General features: G+C 36.1%; 1 protein-coding gene across 3 annotated transcripts in view; it reads right to left on the reverse strand.

Annotated features, from left to right (window-relative positions):
• The window catches only part of PPHLN1 (periphilin 1), a 74,229-nt gene that overhangs the window by 20,303 nt on the left and 31,383 nt on the right, over positions 1–22,543 (reverse strand). For all 3 annotated transcript variants that reach the window (XM_067314530.1, XM_067314539.1, XM_067314522.1), the window contains exons 7-9: positions 20,088–20,170; positions 15,733–15,852; positions 11,508–11,648 (exon numbers count right to left, since the gene is read on the reverse strand). In XM_067314530.1, coding sequence (XP_067170631.1) covers positions 11,508–11,648; positions 15,733–15,852; positions 20,088–20,170 — 344 coding nt within the window. The remainder of the gene's footprint in view (positions 1–11,507; positions 11,649–15,732; positions 15,853–20,087; positions 20,171–22,543) is intronic.

Here is a 22,543-nt window from a genome sequence, read left to right on the forward strand (position 1 = left end):
GCAATCATACTACAGTTTTTCTCCACTGAAACTCTTACAGTTTCTTCTGCTGCCTCTTTTCATAAAACTTGTAGGAACTAATTATCTTGAGATTTATGCCTAAATTGAATTTAGTTGAAACCTGACAACAAATCAAAAGATAGGGCAACACAGATACACTGTGATTGCATAAACTAGTTTCCCTAGGAAGCCAAGTTAAAAATGCAATAAAAATGGGCAATTTTCCAATTGTTGATGATCATTGAAGAGCTTGTGTCAGCATACCCTAATTTATTCTGATTTTGTGTTTAAAATGCTTGTGTGGAGATTTTTTATTTAGGTAGCATATGACCAAAAGAGTGTATAAGTAAGTTATCTACAATACTAAGGCTTGTGGGGAATAATTATGGTCAAGAAAGTATATACAACAATAGAAGTGCTGGGGTGAGACCAAACATTTAAGCTCTTTGAGGGAAGGAGAGAGTGAAGATTGCTAGCATATCAATTAAACTACGGAGAAACAGTATCACACACTTCTATTAAGGGTTATTAGTGTCATTCAGAGCAATAATCAAAGTCTGATAGTTCAGAAAATTAATGCAAAAACAGCCCTTCAAGAAGCATGAGAAGCTCAAGAAACATGAACATGACCCATTTCTCAGTATTCAATTTCTGTGATTTTACAAGTCAGACTGACTCTCTTAACCTTTCAACTCATAAAGTAACAAGATGAAACGAGCATGCTACAATTGCAAAATCTTCATTCTGTGGGGAACCTGGCTTTCATTTACCTGCCATCTTTTGTGAAGCGTACCATTAAAAGTTGTGACGTCCATACTAGTGTATTTCCAGACAATTACTGAGGATTGAAAAAGTCAAACCATCAACGTAAACAGGAGTCAAACAAAACAGGAAAGTGATTCTTGTGGGTTGGTGATAAATGACAATATGCATTAGTCATTTATACCCCCAGATAAAAACCGAGTATTTTTATAATCTTAAATTACAGAAGAAAGACATGCATAAGCTACTTATGCAACAAAAGATTTTTTCAGATCATTTAGGCAAGTAAGTTCCTAATTCTGAACCCCTTCAGAATTAACTTCTTAAAATAAAAAATAAAAATAAAAATAAAAGAAAGCAGATACCAGCATAGAAAGGGTGTGAGTTACAAAATATAAAAAGAAATGGAAAATTTAGAACCAAGTGATAAATACAGTTATCACAAAGATGTCTTTGGTCAAAAATGGTCCTTTGTTTGTATGTGAATGCCAGTGATACATTCAACTCATATTACAAATGGATTAGATTTAGAGGATCAAACTATGTGCACCAGCAAAGCAGTCTTCTAAAAAACAAACTTGTATTATATTAAGGTCAGCCCAGCAGTCTATAACACATACCTGAAAAGACACAAAACCGCAGATTCACCCTGCAGCAGATTTTCCGCACCTACCACAGGTTCTCTGTGTGATACTCCTCTGGCATTACCTATTGCAACCTTCCCACCAGGCCTGAAAGCTTTCATTTGCACAGGAGGAAAAGAAACTGCCTTCTGTGCCAAACATCAAGTCCCTACTGTCTCTTACCTTCATGCCACTGTACTTCGTTTACCACTTACCAGGGGTTTTGACATGTTCCTTCAGTTACCACCTTCCCATCATCGCACAGGATTTTGTGAAACTCAGCCTCCTTTTCTTTATAACACTCTTCCCCATCTGCCTGACATATACCTGTTTGAAGCGCCATTTGGATCCCTATTTTATCTCTAATAAGTCTTTCAGAAGATCAACACAAACTGCATTGAGAATATTCAGAGATCTGATGAGAAATTAGTGTCATGGTGGGTGAAAAACATAAGCCAGACAGTAGTTCTTTGGGCTAGGGCTATTCTGGAGACGATTCAAATTTCTGGATCTAATTATCAGGCATACAGGACTAGTTCTATGTTTTCTTGTTCTGTTTTAACCCAGGAAGCAACAGGTTTTCCTCCCTTTCCACCTATTCAGCAATGCTGAAATATCCTTAGAAATTCAAGACACCTTGTTCAAAAGATAGCAGTTATAAGAAACAAAAATGCTAAAAAGTTAAAACTTAAAGCCTCAGTGCACTGAGACAACTAAGAGACAATTTTGTCTTCCATCCTTAAGACGGTTGAATAATAAATCCAACAGCACTACCAAAACCACCTCTCACGTCCAGAGTGTCCTTCAGTAAAGCAAGAATGAGCAGAAGACAAGGTTGTACAATCAGGAGAGGAGGCTGTACCTCTATCCTCTCAAACTAAAGTTACTAAAAAAACTCCAAAACAATAACCCCACAGAAACTACTTCCTTTATTAAGGGTCAAACTATTTCCTATTTTTGTTTATATCCTTTATTTTTCTCAGGAGCTTCTGCAGTGTCAGTTTTGTTTATCCTTCCAAGCATCTTAACTTCTGACAATTTTTCCAGTAGACAATTTCTCATAATTAGTTCCTAATTATATTTCAGAGCCCACAGACTTTTTAGACAGTGTCTTCTCTTCCTAACGCCTTTTCCAATCCTGTCTACAGTCATCACCTCCTGAAACTAACCTTTCTTCTTCCTAGCCTACTCAGTATATAATTTCTAAGTCTTTTTCCAACCTGTTGAGTTCTGCTGGTTTCTCACTGTAGAATAAGATACCTTAAATGAAACAATCATTGCTAGCAATAGATTGAAAAAAAAAATTAATGGACAAATCCCTAGATTTTTCACTTTATCTGATCAAGAAGTAGGTCTTCTCTTTCAAACTTGAACAGTTGGGCACTGAGTGAAATAGGCAAAATTCTCTTTCACGTTTTCATCTGTTCTAAGTACAGCAATTTTATCAAATACCTAACTACTACCACTCTCTCATTTAAGTCTTCCAGAGGTCTACTGGCAAACTCTAACTTTTGTAAACAAGCAATCCCCTTGTTTAATATCTTGGAATCTGCAGTGTTGTTTGATCATGTAAATCAAGCATCACTATATCAAAAATTATATCAATGACTAGATTTGTCAACAGGTAGAATCCCCAGCATTCACCAACTTCAAAATTATGTGCTCAGCACAGGCAAAAAACTGCTATGTTAAAAAGATAATATAAAGTTAACTTTCTAGCATTATTTAACTATAGAAGATTTTGTTTGACAGTTTAAGGTGCATTCCATCTAATTTATTTGATGTATTCTAAAAATGAAAATACACTGATGTTACTGTATACATGCATACAACATGGTGTAAGTTCTGTAAAAAGTATTGCTCGGAGATTTACATCTTAAATAACAATAATCACTTTTTATCATCTTTGCAATGAAAAAAACTGCCAGCAAAAAACTGAAACATGGTAACGTGTTTCCTTATTAAACTATATCTTTAGGTACTGAAGTAAAATGAGTGAGTTGCATTGACTTTGCATATGCAGCAGTTTGCAATTATAAACACTGCACTTCATTCCAAATAACTCACTGATGTCCAGGGAAAGGGAAGAGAATATAGCTACACAACTGGACAGTGAAGGTCTGTAACTTCTAAATCACAGTGTTTCCATCACAAGAAAAGGAAAGGCGCTAGAGGTTTCACATCCCATTACCAGTTTCCTGCTTTCAATCACTGTATTTGCAAGAAGAATCAATGATGCTATGAGGATACTAATAAAGTCTTTACTTTCTCCATCTTGCAGTCCCAATAAACATGAAAATGCGCATTTCTAACAAACAGGTCATATTCAGGAAATTGAAGCACTCCAGTACAAAAAAAGACTTAAGGCCACTGGATAAGGACGCAAATAAGCAGGATAACACTTATTTTAGAATCCCTTAATTTTTTAAAATCAACTTTAAGTAAAAAGACTAGTAAGATTAGCAAGTCAAAACTAATATGAAAGAAAGAAGTACCTAAGAATGAATAAAAAACAATACATGATTTACCCAGTATATAGGGAAGGAGGTACTAATACAAGGAAACTAATAAGTCACAAAAGAATGAAATGAGACCATAGGCAGATGATATCATTCAGAAAGGGAATCATCATCAATTTTTCTGAGAAGCCTAAGGTAAGATACGAGAAACCGAGACAAAGGTTTTCTTGGTTAGGAAAAAATAAACACACTTAAACAACCTCTTACATTTAAGTAAAGTAAACAAGCTAAGAGGAAGCATGATACATCCTATGATACAACCAAATTAGACCAATGATGAGTTCATTATTAAAGCTTTGCTACTGTACATTAGGAACGCAAGATTTGAAGTGCCACAGAAAATCTAAGGAAACCAAAAATTTACCACTTCCCAATCTTCTACTCTCATCTGGCCTATTACTCTTGTCTGGGCTATTCCCATCAGATACAAAGCATGTCTGACCTCATCCAGAATGAGAAATAACCTTTAATGTGCTCTCTAGTCACTGTTCTGGTTCCTCTTAACTTACTCACCTCTTAACTCATATTTTCATTAGGATATTTTTTCCTAGCCTAGATCATTTTGACTGAAAGGAGCCACAGCACAGGCAGACCAGCAAGCTAATCTAAGGGAAGAGTAACCTGTTCCCCTGGCTCACCTCAAGGCAGAAAAGAAGGTGCATCCCGGGTCAGCTTTGAGATTCTCCCTCTTCATTCCTTCCTGGATTCCCATTGGTTCAATTTATTTCTTTATTTTACTACAACTGCCAAAACTTAACTGTATGTCTAACTTACCATGGTTTCTCAGTAACTTATTCTTGTCCAAGATCTGGAAGCTACCTTCCATTTACATTCTCTTTCACCTTTACACTGTTGATAATGTCAAACATACATTTGTTGAATTCTCTTCCTCAGCCTCTCATACCTCTCTGATCAATCAATGATTATCTTTCCCAGTGATGGTTCTCTCTTCTCCAGTTTCTGAAAGACGCTCACAGTACTTCAAACCTGTCTGCCTTCTTCATTTCCACTCCCTGCGCAATCTCTTGAGCCCACATTAACTCATCAACAGCACAAGTTGTTGATAATTTCTTTTTTTCTCTCAGACCACATAACATTAAAAATAGAAATCAGAATTCCTAGATTAAAGGTACCTAACATCCTGGGAACTGAAAAATACATTTTGTGTTTAATATCCTACATCTTCAGCTGTTGTCAACAGCTTCATTTCTCCCAAGGAATGATGAAGTAAATACCACAGAAGTAGCAATCTCTTGTTCTAGATGTTATACAAATAGAAGAGAAAAGAGACTCTAAAGAAAAAGTCTAAGGATACTATCCTATAAGCACTAACTTTAAAATGGCTACTCAGTGCACATATTTACAGGACTGAGCCTGATATAGGAAAGCAGATGAAGAGTGCATGCTGTCAATGTACAATCAGACATGGTGACCATAAGCACATCCTAATCCATTTTCTTTGTTCCAAGACTAGCAAAGGACAGGGGTTGAGAGGAGAAAAAGGCATGTAAGTATACTTCTGTAAACTACAGAAAGTGTAGCTATTTTATCATGACAGAAATCCCTGTATATTGCTTTCCTGGTGTGATATTAAAAACAAGACTTTCTTAAACAAAGATTAGCAATGAAAAATTTCACTTTGAGTTATCAGTCTTTTTCTTCTCTCAGAACAGCACCTCCAGCAAACAGAGTCCCATTAAAAAGTGTTACATGGACACACAGGCAATTCAGTTACCACCACATAAATCTTATCAGAAAAAGAAATTTGACAAAGCATGAGAACAAGGGACAATTCTTCTGAAACATTTTTCTCTTCACTATAACTGCCAAAACCTTGCTGGTTTTCTCACTTAACTATAACTGTTGGGCCAGAGTTGCAAGTAAGTGGCCTGAAACCGTGAAGGAACTGCACAGCAGATCTGGAACTATAATCTGGATAATCTGTTGACCCAATCACACACCCTTTTACCTACTTTTCATGCATCATATCTGTGAACTTTCAAATGAAAACTTTGAAAAATCTGTAATTTTCAGCATCTTCCAGTAAAAAAGTTATCAAATAAGGGCAAGTAAACAAGCAATTAATCTAGCTGTTTGAACATTTTGAAATATTATTCTGCTGAACATTTAAAAATACCATTCCACTGAAAGTGTCCAGTCAGCGGTAATTAACCAGGCCTAATAGTAAGCAGTAATTCAAAAAAAAAAAAAAAAAAAGATAAAAAAGGGCAAAAAGAAAAAAAAAAAGCATTCATTCCTATGTTTCCTTCTTCAATGCCAGAGCTCTGTGGTAACAGAAGAATTGACATCCGAGTGTCAAATCTCATTCAGAAACTGAGAGGTTTGATTTTTTTTGCCAAAATCAAGGAAAGTACTTGGCTTGTTTCATGAAATTAGTCTTCAGAAAATAAAGTAATAGATTTTCAGAGGTAACTTATGTCACTGAAGCTTGTACATGCAACATTTAGGAAACTGGACACATAATAATGGACTAGTTAATACAGTGTTGCAGACTTGATGTCTAGACAAGATAAGACAGCAGAAGTACACTTCAAGAATGCCTGCTACTCATGCTCATAAGGAAAAACAAAGAGATATCCTTTTGTGCAACACTGACAGTGAATTGCTCCAATTGTGAATATAACACCAGGGACATATTTATCATCACTTTGGGGGAAAAAGAAAACCACTTCAGCACATTATGTTCTAAAAGCATAAGCTGATCCTTAACTATATAAAAACAAAACCAAGTCCAAAACAATATATTCATATTGCATGTTATTAGATCAAGAAATATAAGTAGTGCATGAAACTGTTATACCAGTAGCCTATGAACATTCACAGACCCTGAGCTCTACCAGAGCAAAATTCTAGGTTACCCTATTTTCAAGTACTTAGATCAATCTTTCAAACATCAACTAAAGGGTTCCACCCCATCACCTTGGGACAACTTATAACAACAAATTGCAAGGTTATGACTGTGGAGAAAGGAGGGAAGGACATTTTAAAAGAGATAAGGAAGTGCCTAGCTCCCACAGAAACACAAGTCAATTACTTCACTCTTTTTGTTTTAAAAAAGTGTTCTGCAATTTTGACCATTTACAAACAGAACATCAAAAGTCACCACTAAGGTCTAGACCCTACTACTGGCTGCAGTAAAACATACATGAGACAAATCTTTATGCTGCAAAATTTTCCTTCTGGGAGGGAAAAATATCGAAAAGAAGGTGCACCAGTAGGATGAAAGGGGTCAGTTTTCCCAGTGCCTACTGCAGAGAGGTGCCAGGAAAGATCCCATTCTGCCAAGGACATAGCAGCAGGGCCAGGGGCTCCAGGGCAGAAAGGAAAACCGGTCCCTTCCCCAAGGGCGCTGAGGAGCAGGGCCTGACACGCAGGTAAGGCCAGCCACGAGAAGGGATCCCAGCAAGGAGCTGGGGCCCTGCAGCTCAAGGTGGGCACAGGAGACTGCAGAGAGCAGCAGGGAGCAGTGGTGGAAAGAAAGGATTTTCTTGAGAACAGGACTGGGATGGGAACAGTCTCAGAGAGTGAGCAGTGAAAGATTGGAATAGGCTGTCCAGACAAATGATGGAATCTTCCTCCCTGAAAATATTCAGGGCTCACCTTGACAAGGCCCTAAATTACCTAATCTGAGGCCCTGCTTTCAACAGAAGGTTGGACCAGATGATCGTCACAGGTCCCTTCCAAACTCGACTTTTCCATGATTCCATGATCATGCTGGCCATTTCACAGAAGAGACCAGAGGCTTCCAGGATCCGTTGTCTCAGTTCAATGTTTTCAAGTACCTGTGCATCTTAGCTATGTCTTTTTTTCTCAAGGAATATTGGCAGACTTCAAATTCAAGTATATGCTTTGGAGTTCTACGAGTTTGGGAGTCAGAAGAATCTAGACATTGTCTGCATAGAGCCAGGAACTATCTGTCTGAGTCTTCATGCATGGCCACAATTTCTACTCTCTTCTCTTTGTTTCGGCCTCAGTTAGTATTTGCAAAGCAACTGCAGGTCCGCACTAGGTAGTCACTAAACAACAAACAGCAACTTGCACTTCTCTGTTGAAAAACTTTTGCCCTATCCTAATCAGCACACAAAGAATTTTATGTACATATATTTCTAAATTACATAATTACATAATTTAGACATGAATGCTTGACATGAAGTCCCCCATCAAACAAATCTAATATACAATATTTTGTTGAAGAGTCATAGGGACCATTTAAGATCACGTTCCATTTCAAGATTCTAAATTTGGTGACTGTGTCATTGCAACTTAAAAGAAAGGATGGGTAGCTTACAAAAGAACCAAAACACGAGCAATAAAAAAAGATATAAAGATTGAGTTATTGAAACAAAACACCTGTATGAATATTTCTTTCAATTGCTTAAGAAACAAACGAACAAAAACCCTTAAGAGAAATAACAGACTATACCACAAGGCCCCCTCTCCATGTGCACCAGGCTGTTTCCCTGCAGTACAGCACTGAATTTGCTCATTGTGACACAGTGTGTATTCTGTGAGCGCAGTTTTTGCCTCTGGGTTTACCTGAAATAGTAGCATACTACGAATTAGAAGTATGTATTTTGAAAATTTTTCTTTTTTTCCTGCTTGTAGCTTTGGAAACAGATGAATGAGAAGAGAGCAAAGCACAGAGGAGTTTATCCAGAGTTCAGAACAGCAAGAATACTCAGGAATGAGCATAAGATTAAATATGAACTGAAAGAGAGACATTACTAGATCTAGTGCTTCAAGAGAAAACAAAAAAACACCTGGGGAAGTGGAATGAGACAGGGTCTAATGGATCAAGCCTTCTAATCAAACCTCACTTTCTTAGACACTAGCTGGACCCTCACCAATTCTCAGAAACATACGCAGTGGCACAAGGAGTTATTTCAATCCTGCCAGATTCCCTTTGCACTTCCGTGGCTGTCCAGTGAGGGCTAATGGTCATAAAGCCAATCTTTTAGGAATCATACTTTGCAGGATGACAACTTCACCATTTTCTGCAGCATTATTCTTTGCAATGAGTATTTTAGTACAATAATCTTTACACAAAAAGACATTCCAGAAATAATACGTTGAATCTCGGTATTCAGAAGCTATTTTAGACACCTGATGAAATTTAACTTATTTAACTTATTATGAATTATCAAGACAATCTCTCTTTTCCTAAAGTGTATTTAGGTCTACAGTTTACTTTTAAAATTTAAATATTACATCTATATAAGCAATACTGTATAAACAATACAGTATGACTAGTAATAGTACTAAAAATTGCATGCTAAGGACTATAATTTTACTATGCAAAACCAGAAACATACTTTAAATTAAACAGAAATAACAACAAAGTATAAATTATATCAAGAAGTTCATCCAAAAAACCTTTAGCAAGCAGTTCACCACTGGACTAAAAATTTAGTTTCCATCCACTGTCTGCTCGTTTTCTTCCTTTCCTGTCAATACTGGAGCATTCAAATCACACATAATTAAACAAAATTTACTTTTAGATCCTGACAACTACAAACCAGTGGGACAGTGCATATATTTCTACAAAGAGATCGTGCAATACTGTGAATCTTCACAAAGTTTACAAAACAATCATGAAAAACATTAAGATATCATAGCATTAAATTTTCTGGAATTAAACATATTGCTGAAGTAGCAATTATTTACCTCTAAACATCTATCTGAAAATTTCTAGGTCATTTGACAATGCTAAATTTAATTGGTTAAATTCATATCTCTCTATATAATAAAAAGAAAGAAAAGGATTTTGTTCGGTTGACTAGAACGTATGGAAGATGCTTCCAGTATCATTCTAAAAATCTTATTTTAACTCTGTGGAAGCTGAGAGCTTCAATATTCAAATCAACAGCAGGAGAAACTGGTTCTACGAAATCAAAATCTTTAAATTACTCCTCAGGCTACTCTGAGATAAGCTCCTAAAAGTTTTCTGTTTTGCAGAGCATAAGCTAGATTTCTTTAGAGATAAGTGTCAACTCCACAACAGATAAAAACAAATGTCCTTTTCAAGATGATCTAATGTTATTATGTCCAAGTTTTCATCAGCCTTGACTATAAGTCTATCACTAGGACCTGGAGGCAGACCTTCACCAGAAATAAACTAATCACAGATTTAACAGTATCAGCAAAATGATCACAATTGCTATTTTCTCAAAATCTGTCCCTATTCTTCAATATTTTCAATTTGTTGTTTTTAAACAGTCAAAAATTATATATCTGGCAATAGCTGATTCCCTGTAAAAACTGGTGATCAGACACAAACAAACCACATCATGACCTTAGTAGTTACAGTATGCAAAGCAGGAAACACACCAATACATGATTACACAGAATCATCATAAAAGTTTGAAAGAAAAACAACCGAGCAGGAATTTGACTTTAAAGTGTCAAGAAAAAGGAACAATGTTACAGTACAGGAAATGGGCCTGCAGGCAATGGAACACAGGCCACTAGAATTAAGAAGGAAAATGAAGACCCCAAATAAGCTTTAGAGGTTTATCTAGGACAAGACCACAGAGCTATTTTCTTGAAGATGCTATTATTAGATAACTATGAGGGGGATAAGTGATCTGCATTTCCTTTCAACCTATCATAGGCACATACTGCCAACATTTTAAAGCAGAACAGGTTTGAATAAAGTCACCTCTCCCACACAAATCGTAAATTTTAAATGCAAGTCTCCAAAGTTGTCTTAAAAAAAAAAAAAAAAAAAGCACTTTACTGTAAAAACTCCATTTCAGAAGGATACAGAAATATTACACACAATTGTTTCATTGTTTATGCAGGAAAATCAGTAAGTGATTGTACATATTTTCCTTAACCTGCAGTGACATGATATTAAAGGCTAATTGATAGATGAATAAATTTCTGCTGAACTTCCTCAAAGGCTCAGTGTTATGAGGAAGAGTAACAGAAATCTCACTTTATATTAAATAGATCTGCAAGTACTCAACAAGGAACATAATAGAGTATTTTTGAGCACAATAATATGATATATTAGACAATATCTTTCCCTCACCCAAATATAAAATGTTGCAATCAAAGCAAGATCTAAAAGTTCTTAATTTTCAGATAATGATGAAGGAATTGAGATTTAAAGTTGATTAAAGCAAAAAGCAAAAATAGCTATGCAATTTGTAGGATTCAATCCCATATTGTAAGTATTCAATTTAAGAGTATTACAGTGTAAAAGTAATTTCTGATAATTTCGATCTCACATAAAACCATATTTTTAAGTATATTTCAAATATTTGTGTTATGGCTGATTTGAAACAATTATTCAAAGAAATAGTCTTTTTTTGGATTGAAAAATAAACAGGTATTGCACATAAATTACAGAAAACCATCACTAATTCTTGTGTATGGATGAATTTCATACTTCTTCAGTAATGTATAAGTATTAAATAAGTCAAGATGTTATCATTATACCATCTCAAGAGATCAGATTACATTAATATTATACTCCAAGGAGGAAAAAAGATACCAACATATTTCTAGAAGATCAAACAGAGCATAGCAAACCATTACACATGCAGTATATCAGTGCCAAAAAGCCTAGAGGACTCACCTGTTCGATCTCCTTGGTCTTAGTTGCAATTGCTTTTGAACGGCCAAGAAGCTGGCCATCCTCATATAACTCTGTACTATCCGTTATATTTGTTTCTGTTTCCTCTGTTTGTTCAACATATAATGGAGCTGAAGATCCAGCCTTAAAAGAAAAAAAAATTTCACATTTTTGAGAACAAAATAAAGACCTCAAAATATGAGATGAAAACAAAACACCAAATACGGTTATTAAATTAGATACAACTTTGCTCATCAAGACTATTAGTGAAGTATTACTGTTACCATGTAGCAGTTACAGGTAAGGGATTTAGAACCCATAGATAATGTGACAGCATAAAAAAAACTGTGACACAGTTTTTTAACTGTGGAAGGAGAATGATGTCAGATAACTTTACCTGCTTGTCCTTTGATAAAGAACTAGAATATGTGATACTTACAATATCAACCAGCAAGAAATCTAAAATAAAAGTGGGATTAGCTTTCTGGGAAAGAATAAAAGTAATAAAAATCACAGGTAAGTAAACAATGACAAAACTAGCAGGCCACCAAAAAGAACTCTTGCAGCATTCAGACCCATAGGCGAAACAAAGGAATGGAGTTACCTGCTGTATAGCAAAAGCAAACATGCACTTAGAGGATTCCTAATAACATGGAAGAAATCTTAGGAGTACCAACATTGTATAAGTCTCCCTTCAAGACAGAAATAAGACAGTATTCCTGCCTCAGACAATACAGACTCCCACTTCAAGAAGATGGAAGAAGAAAAAATTACTACAGCATATTCAAATGCAATATTATGGAACAGTTTTATAGAATGGTAGAACAGTTAAAAGATTTGAGAATTGAGGAAGATGCATAAAAATATTTTCTACTATTCAGAAATAAAAAATTGGAGAATTGTAAGACTTAATTAGGGTAAAAAAGAAGAATATTAAAAAGAAAACGTTTAAGCAGTCCTACGAGCATCTGCTCAAAACTCTTTTGTCTCTTTTTTTTTCCTGGAGGAAAGTGAACAGCTCAGTCACCTAATTGGACCTTCCTGTCCAACATCAAGAAATCATTGATGCAGTTGGCTATTACACCAATGGACATGATTTAAGAGTCCAGATAAATATGGATCCAGTGGGTTATTTCCTATGTTAACTGATTTACCCAAGGGCCACATCTCATTATTCTGTGGTGTAGTAGATACCACAACACCTTTGTAACTGAAAGAAGTGACATCAACCCATGCTCAGCCCATTTGTATTCACTTCATTCTCCTCTCCTTAAAAGCAGACAGAAAGAAGGCAACAAAAAAAGGAAATAAGAAATGAATTCCTATAAAAAGGGGGCTGCAAATTCCCCTTCTCCCAAGTCACACAGAAAAGGAACTTCTAGGACCAAAAGGTTCAGCAGCCCTGGATGAGTACCAATCTAGGCACATGAATTTTTCCACAGCCAGGGGAAGTCACAGAAAGCTGCTCTGCATGCACTATTTTCTCAGTAATTTTTATGTTTATGGGACTGGAAAGGACGAGAGATGATACAGGACCACTAGCCTCTAGAAAACTGACCTCAAAGGAATACCCTTTTCCCCAAAATCTGGAGCATGGAACTGATACTTGGAGACAAGGAAGATAAGTTCTTCAATTACAGTATCATCACAGAGTTTTGAAGAAAAGAGACACTGAAAAGCGACCTAGGGCTGAGATGCAACATTTTACAATCTGTTAAACACATTCAGCCTTCAGGTTTGTGGGTTCAACGTGTTTTCCATGTACTAACTTGAGAACATACATCTTTCAAGAATTTTTTATTTAATCTGTGTTCGCTAATAAATGGATGACTTTTTGTTTTACTTTCCAAGAACACACAGAGACAACTGATCAAGATAGGTGTTCTACGGGTTGAAGAAGTAACGTATACAATCTTGTAAACAAAGCATACAGAATATATTAGTGATTTTGGTGTAGTCTAAGCTTCATAAACAAAACAGCTACATAAGACGATGTTTATTTTTTCTCTAACCTATCTCTTAAGTCCCACAAGCATGAACTACAAGGAGGAAATTCCGTGCTTTCCAGGATGCTTTTGTTTTCCCTCTAATTATTTAAAACAAATATAAAATACAAACACATTAATTATAAATTTAATACATATAACTATGTAAACAGTAGGCACTATTTTGTTTTTGTAAGAAAAACAAAGTTTCAGGAAAACTGAGTTTTATTAACCTTCCTACAGGACAAAAAGTAGCAGTAGTGATATGTGAAACAAAGTTGGGAGGCACAACCAGCAGAAAACAAAGTAGGACGATCTCGAAGACCGGAGCAACAGAAATAAGAAAAGACAGTGAAGTATAAAGGTCACATACTCGAGAACCAAGAACAACTTGTGTTAAAAGCTCTGAGCTTATCCACTGGAAATACAAGGAGAGGACAGCCTGGTATTCTACTAGTATGAGAGGTCCAAATTATTCTCACCTCACTTTAGCTGTTTGAGTCAGACAGCTAGTAAAAACTATCTAGATTGTAGAGGGAGCCAAAAGATGCAAGACAGGACAGGAATGAATTGCCTCTAGAAGAGCATGTGACTTTTTCTCTCCGTCGACACCTAACTGTTAGGTGACTATAATCAAACAAGTTGATCTCTGCAAAGACAGCTACAAACTGTTCATGTGATCTAAGATACACTACAAAAGATATCTCTGGGGAGACAGAGAAGCAGCATGTGCAAGACTCTGGAGAAATTATATCCATCATCTCAAAGTTCCATCATCTCAAACTTTCATCTAAAGTTTAAGAGAAGGACAGCTAAAATGATCTCAGGATTAAAACAGACTATCGTACAAAAGAGACATTACACAACATTTGGTTTGTACTAAATGACAGATAGAAGTCTCCTTCTGGAGGTAAAGGTGCTAGTTAAAAACATCACCTTTACTAAGGACTTGCTGCCACTTCTTTGCCAGAAATTACAGTCTACCAATCTTATCAGCCTGGGTGGGTCAACTTTGACAACTCCATAAGTCAGTCTTTGTATGACTAAAAGCCTTAAGGCACATAATACATGTTCATGAGAGAAAGGCAGGGAATTCTTGAAAATGGTTTAGAAGCATAAGATGACAAGGGATCTCTCAGAAGCCCATTCTTTTCTGGAATGGCACTAGACAACGCCTAAGTGGTTGGAGAACACCTAGACACATTCACATCAGCAGTCCCACTAACTTGCATCCTCCTACAATGAGGGATTCAGGCTATTGAGTAGGTCCCATATTTGCATTGCCACAAGATCCACAGCTGAACTGAAGAGCAAGAGGTTTGCTAATCCCTTGCCAATCTAGCTGCATGAGCACTTGCCAAATTAACTTCCGGAACAAATCAGATGGGTTAGTTCAGAAAAATCAATTTAAACTGTTCGAACTAGACTACTTACCATTCCCTGACACACATTAATAAATGCTTGCAGAGCCTACTCTACTAGCAGATCAGTAAAGCAATCATATCTGACAAAATGGCAGCAACAAATACATCTTCTCCCACTTCTCCCAGTGCAGCAGAATCCAAAAAAGATCACCTATCCAAGTGCAGCAAAACAAAATGAAGACTGATAAAGGCTATAACATAGCAAGGAGTAGACTCCAAGGAGGGACAAGAACAGATGGGTATAAACTGACAGTTTAATTAATGTCGAGTATTAATGAAAAAAAAAAAGATTCTAGAAAAATCTAACTGCAGTAGCATGGGTAAAAACTTAAAAATTAAGATGGAAGAGGACTGCTTTCTGGAAAAGAACACATGACATAGCAGGCTGCTACGGCAGGGAATTGAACTCAAAGAACCAGAGTTTTCCTTCTAGTCTTACGTTTTAAATGTACCCTCACACTTTGACTCAGAAGTCCCTTGCTAATTTTAGGAAGTTCAGCAGGCATGCAACCTTACACCAGTGCAAGAGTTCCTTGGAGAACCCCTGGAGGAGTTAGAGCCTTGTTTTTTCAGTTGTAGCTCAAAATGAATTCAAGTCATACCAACAAAAACTATTGTGTTTTTGTGGATTTTTTTTAAATAACAAAAATCACAAAACCCAAGGCTTTAGTCTCCCTCTCTTTTCCTTTCAACAAATACTTAATAGCACAGGCAGGCAAATTCAGGAGTAAGTTACAAATTGTGACTTTTAGGAGGGTGCAGAAAAACAAGAGTCTACTGTTGTAGCATTTTAAAATCAATCTATGACTCCTGTCTTACATCATACTCTGTAATTTCCGGTAAATTGCTTTCATCAGCCTTCTCTGACTTTTCAGCTGCCCACTTGCTTGCAGCTTCTGCCAGTTCCTTTTCTGATAGTCTGTTGCTCTTATCCAAGGCCTGTACAAAAACAGAGTGAAGATTTAACATGAAATATATTTACACATGGAAATGGAAATGCACCTTCAAAAGTTAAAAGAAACAGTTATGTAGATCCCAAAAACATTTTAAAAGAAAAACAAGCTGAAGATATCTTACTTGTTGATTGACTCATTAAAAAAAGAAAAAAGAAAAAGAAATTGATGAATGCCAATAAGACATTAAAAAAAACACTACTTTCAGAGTCAATGTTATTAAGTTCACAGGGTAGATAGAATAGAAAAATTCTTTGACACTTTTACTGAGTTTAAAGAGACCTGGATCAAACGGTAACAAAGGAGAGGTGAGATACAAGTGGGGACTGATTTAAAAATTCACCTCGATTTGCAGGGACAAAAGGCTATAACAGATTTAAACAAAAATAGTAAGCACTGCATATACTATACAACCTAAGCTAATTAGGGACAGAAAGTATTCTATACATATTTTAAATGATCAGAAATGCATCTATTAAAAAAAAATCACTAATTTTTACCTGGGATAAATGTTGATCATTTATAGTAGAATCAGTCCTGGCTTTATGGCCTTTCAATCTACTTTTTCAGATGGAAATGGTGATATAAATAGTATTTAAAAATTGATTTCACTCTAAGAATATGATCTAGCTTCTACTAATACAGCAACAAATAGACAGTGACAAATACCCACATACCAAAAACAATTTAGGAACAGCTAACTTTACGAATCTCATTTCCACCATGTGGATGTTTTATTTGTACAACTGTATATATAAAAGCATCCATTCAAGAATCTACACAGCTGTAATATTAAAAACTGCAGCACTAAGATGGATATCCAAAAAAGATACAAAAAATCCTCCTGCCTGAAAGGTTGTCACAGTCCCCACCCAATGGCTGTTTTATCTTTACTTAACAAATACAGAATCAAAAATCATGGACCAGTTATCATCAGCTTATTTGAAATTAGATAATGGGCAAAGGAAGCAAATACTGTGACCTGCAGTAAGACTGCCTCATCTCCAGACTTTTTGGGGTTCCCTCAAGTAAAATATAACGCACACATCTTTGTGCTGTGGTATAGCATAAAGATAGAATTCACCTGTGGACCAACTGGGATAGAACCCTTTGGGATTCAAAATCATAAAGATGCCTTTATGTCAGGTAGGAATCCCTCTTTTCTATAATTATAAATTACAGAACTAAAAAAGTCAGGAGGCAACATAGACTAAGAGAAGTTTGATATGTAGACAGGGTACTAATAGGGTTGCTAAGAGAAAGGGTGATATAATTCATAAAGTAGTCCAGCTCACCTTTCCCGGCTACATAGTTATTCTTACACTCTCTACCAACTATCAGCTGCCAAGTTTTTTCCCCCCATGTTCTTTTTCCCCAAAGGATGCCTGACTTTTACCTTCAGCCTGACTTTTTTGTAGCTGCCAAAAAATCTTGTATTATGGTTCCATTATATACTCCTCCCTTTCCTCAAAAGTACCTCTGGCCAATACTAACAAAAAGAAAAGACCAGTATCTTTGCCACTGATAGTCAGCTTTGCATGAGATGAAGATAAATAAAGTCTCACATGACTTCAAATATTTCCACAAGCTATGGCTTGTGGAAATTAACCACTCAAATATCTACTAGAATACAGCAAAGAGAATTTGATTAATTTAATCTCACTACAGTTAAATCAATAGGTCTATATACTAAAAAAAAAATCTTGAGTGCACTTCACGTAACAAAATAAGGGTATTTTCACAGATAAACTACAGGATGGGAGGAAAATTAAAGGAATGTGAAAATGTTTCTCAAGGAAAAACATCTGCATACCTCTTCAACTACTGAGGCTATAAAGTACCAAGAAATTCACCTCCTAGTATAATCTTTAGAAAAAAAAAAGACAAAAGCTTGTACAAAAAAGAAGTCTTGGTGTTTGTTTTCCCCACACACACACACCACTCCTTTCTTATGCATAATATAATAACAGCAAAAACCTGTCAGCTTACTGATATCTTTGCTGGGAAGATTTCCCTGTCTCATACATCTACCTTTTGCTTTAACTATGTTGGATACAGCCTCCAAGGCTTGTAGTCCAGACAGCTATTAAAGAAAAACACAAAAGATTTCATGCAGCAGTTAACTAAACAGATGCTTAAGATCAGATAACACCAATATGTATTAATTCACATGCATGAATATGTAAAAAATTAATTAAAAGGCATAGATAAAATACCTTTCAGATTTGCATATAGTACTACACTGAAAAGAGTATTGCTTCAGAAGCACAAACCTTTATAATTATTTCAAAGGTAAATTATAACTTAGAGTGGTGGAAACTATCACATTTAAACTATAAAACAAAGCATCTAATTCATTTATCAAATTTAATTAAATTGTAAGACCCTGGCCATAGAGATGTTTATCAAGTTTCACCAGAACTTTTGCTGTTGATATTTCTAGGTCAGTGAAACCCTTATATAACATAACTGGTTAGTGTAATCCAGCCATCACTCCAAGAGGCCCCACTGATAGATGGTACAGTGTGTTACAGGTACAGTGTATTACAGGTAGATTTCAGGACTTACAGAAACAAGTGATAAAATATCACTGAAGCACACGCATAGCATACTTTGTTTCTGCAGCTGATGTGTGCTGAACAAAGATTTGTACTGTCTGGGGAAACGATTTTAATCAAACAGCAAGTTTCATTTTTGTGTAGCTTACATCAACTCTGCCAGTGGATATAGGCAAACCTCTGGCAACAAAACAATACAGCATAGATTAGACCCGACCGGAGAGGAAAGCAAAACATTTAAACAATACTTGACAGTTCAAGCTCTCCTTGCATATGAATGCCAGACAAAGAAATTTTGCAATGTCTCCCTGTTCTCACAGATTTGTATTAAGCAAGGATTTGGTATTAAGCTGCCTATGCTAAGTTTGTAAGCAAAATAGGTGACCTAATTATAAAACTTATTTTATAATCCAAATTAGTGCAGCTTGTGCATATAACAGCTTTTATCTCACTCTGCCTATCTACATCGCTAAAAGCATAGCGCCTACCTCCCCCCTTAAGGACATCAGCAATTAGCTAACGCCTAGCACAGCAGTTCTAAAACAGCTGCATAAGGGATAAGTACTTAGAAAGACATAGCACAACCAAAGCCTGTTTTTTTTCCTGCTAATTATTTCCTCCAGTCTCACCTTTTCACAAAAATAGTACCTTTCTTCCCCACGATATTTTTCCTTTAAGCATTCCACTGTTTTTCTTTAAAAAGACCTCAAAAACTAAGCTAGTACACCATGCTACTTAGGGAGAATGCTACTTTTTATAGGACCTTATCCACTTAGAAAAATATATTGCATTGTTTCTTTATTTCTCACTAAAGCATTTCTCAAAAATTCAGGGAAAATACTCCCACAGAAATGTTAATTTTAACCTCAAATATAATTTTAAGCTGAGCAGTCCGCGAAGTGAAAACCTTTTTATTGCCACAGGACTGCTAGAACAATACTGAATGCTGATTGTTCATTAGTGTTTACTAGCCTGTCTGTTCAATGAATTAGCATAATTAATGTAGTTGGTGCTTAGCCCACAAGATTTTTTGACGGGAAATTAAATAGCATCATTCAGAATATAAAACGGCATTTACCGAACTGTTTTGCAATGCAGCTCTGTTCCCAATTAAACGCTACCATTCTTGCAAGCAGCCCTGCTTTCAAGTAAACTCTACTATTCACATCACCCCCTCAGTCAGACACTTCACAACACTGATAGGGATAATACTGTTTCCAAATCCAGCGACAGCTTAAGAATCATTAGGAATCATCATGAAGGATAGAGTTCAGTGCAAGTACAGGCATGTCCTATTGATCACTCGCTCCCAAGACCTGTTTCCCCATTTTTATCCTTGCCCTTCCTTTTCTAGCATATTCCAGATTTTGGGAAATGCCAATTTAAAATACATTCAAAATGCCCTTTCTTCTAAAATCAGAGAAAGCGTTATGGAGTAAAAGGCTTGTCTGTGTCATCTTTCAATACACGGTATTATCAGCATCTTCCCACCAAACAAGGAGTTGGTAGAAATCCATCTTCTGTTGGACTGCAGAACACCTGCACACACAGCATCTCTCCTTCCAAGTGTGTTTGCTTGTGTGCATGCGCGTGTGTGTGGAGGGAGGGAGGAAGGGAGCAATCTGCAACTATGGCAAGAGAAGCACTCAAAAAGAAAATTCACCTTCGATGAGGGTACTGCTGTGGAACCTGATGGTGATGTATCTCTTGATGTTTTCAATGACTGAGCTGAAGTCCTCTCTTTACCTTAAAAAAAAAAAAAAAAAAAAAAACAGTTGCAAAATTATATTAAAGATGTATGTTGCAAATATATTTATTGGCTTGGAAAAACTGCAGTGACATTTGCTTAATTTAGACAGGAAATCTATACTTCCCCCCCCCCCCCCAAATATCTGGTGACAAACATCAATATTATAACATTTACTTCTCTTTGCAAAGACAGAAGCAATATAGTTTATAAGACTGGCATATTTAGGAAAAACAATTTTCCTTTTTTTCCAGCATTTAACTGAAAGGGCATGTCAATATGATGTGGCAAGATCATGTAGTTTTCCTTTTTAATATTCCTGGAATAAACTTACTAATAGATGAAATGAAGAATTCCTATCTTTTTATTATATAAGCCCTACAAGGGGATACAGTCCTATACAGCATCAACAATAGGCTAGACTGTCTTTGTATTATCAGTCTTTTTTTTTTTTTTTTAAACTAAGTGTTCAAATCAGCAAAATGACAACTCAGATTTACTGTGCTCATCACAATCAGTGCACAGCCTTGTCCCGTATCAGTTAGGGCAGCCCACAGCGCAGAATTGGTTGCAGTGTAGACTACTAGTTTTCAAACTGTGGTCCACAGATTACATATAAGGGATCTGCAAAAGGTAAATAGGAAAAGCAGATCTGTTGTCAGTAGGCCTAAATTCACTACACAATTAACATTCACTGGGTAATGTTTGACTGTTCACAAGTCGAAAACTACTGATATAGACTTATTGTGGTTTCAATTACATTTATATTGGTTCAGTTAAAAAGGTATAAATTAAAAGCATAATAATTTACATCCAAACTTTCATAACAGAACTATAAACAAATATGGCTTTAATTTAATGAGTCCAAGTAATAAAGAGAAAATATGACATCTCATTCTTAAAAGCTGAGCTATTTTCTTTACAAACTTTGTGCTGTAAATTAAGACTGCCTCTTGCATTGTGCATTTTTAAATAAGGTTACCTATAAAAATAAGTCTATGCAAAATGTACATAATATTTAACAGATATCTGAAAAGTTTGCCTTCTACTCTTTCCCCACATTTTCATGAGCTCAAGTGTATATGGCAGACTGTTAATGCACAGCAAAGATCAAACTGCTCATCTCTGCATATTGTTAGAGGCAAGTGAGTCACTGCTGTGCTGCCAGAGGCCTATTAATCCCTGCAAAATCTTCACAGCTACTGATGCTTCTTTCAACAATGCTACTGAAAATAGTTGGGGAAGATGACAGACAAATAGATTTTTACTTTTACACTAACCACATTTGGCAAGACAGCATATGACTGGAGTTTAAAATGCTGTAGGCAAAAGTAAACTTTCCAAACTGCACTGCAACCCTTGATTTGATAAGGACACTAAATAGAAAACTTATTCAAAAACATAACAAGCAGTCATATTTAAGAATTTCGAGTGGCCAGGAAACCAGAGATGAACTATGAGTTGCCTTTAACCACAAAAGCTTTTCAATAATCAAATGAAACAAGAAAATGAACAGAAAAGGCTGTAAAAAATTTGAAGTTCCTGCAAACACAACATATCTGACACAAACATAAACAAGATGGAAATAATCACATCTTTAATTTGCCACACACTCCCAGAATCACAGAATATCGCCCTACCATCACTATGACACTAACATAGGAGTTTTGCTTTTGTGATACCTGCTTTTCAACACTGTGGATGACCTACCTCCTTTTAAATGCACCAAACTACTCCCAACTCTGCCTTCTACATACCTCCTTCATCACACTGGACTCTTTATATGTTATCTCAGTTGAGTATATTACATGGCTCTATTTGAATAGATGGAACTAGATGAAAGAGGTGGCAGTAAATTAATCAAAATTAAGAAGAGAGAACCTGCCATTTAATTTGGAGCCATTATTAGGAGGCCATTTATTTTGAATATATATATGGCTATTTTTGGACCCACAACAAACCCTAACTGTACAATCAAATGTGACACTTTTTAAGCACTGCTACTTACCTTCTTGTATTCTCCGGGGCATAAAACTCTACAGATTCCTTAACGGAGTAGCCTGAGCAAGGAATGCCATTTTACTTCTCTCCATGCTCACTCACCATAGCTGAAAGTCTATCTGCTCTCACAAGCCCTTTCTGTCCCTTCAGTCCAACCTTCTATTTTTCCCCACAGTTTTGTTTCTTCAAATCCTGAAGTTGTGCATATTCCTGTATTTGTCCTAACCTATGAAGGTCTGGAGAGCATGGGCTATTCATCCTTCAGTGAAAGTCATCAGGCCACCAAATTGTTTCAACATTAGTGTCCACCACTGCACAGAAATCAGCTCTGTTATCTTAAAAGGATGCACACCATGACAAAACATTTCAGA

The sequence above is a fragment of the Apteryx mantelli genome, chromosome 1 (genome assembly GCF_036417845.1).
Source record: "Apteryx mantelli isolate bAptMan1 chromosome 1, bAptMan1.hap1, whole genome shotgun sequence".
In the NCBI taxonomy this organism is placed as follows: domain Eukaryota; kingdom Metazoa; phylum Chordata; class Aves; order Apterygiformes; family Apterygidae; genus Apteryx; species Apteryx mantelli.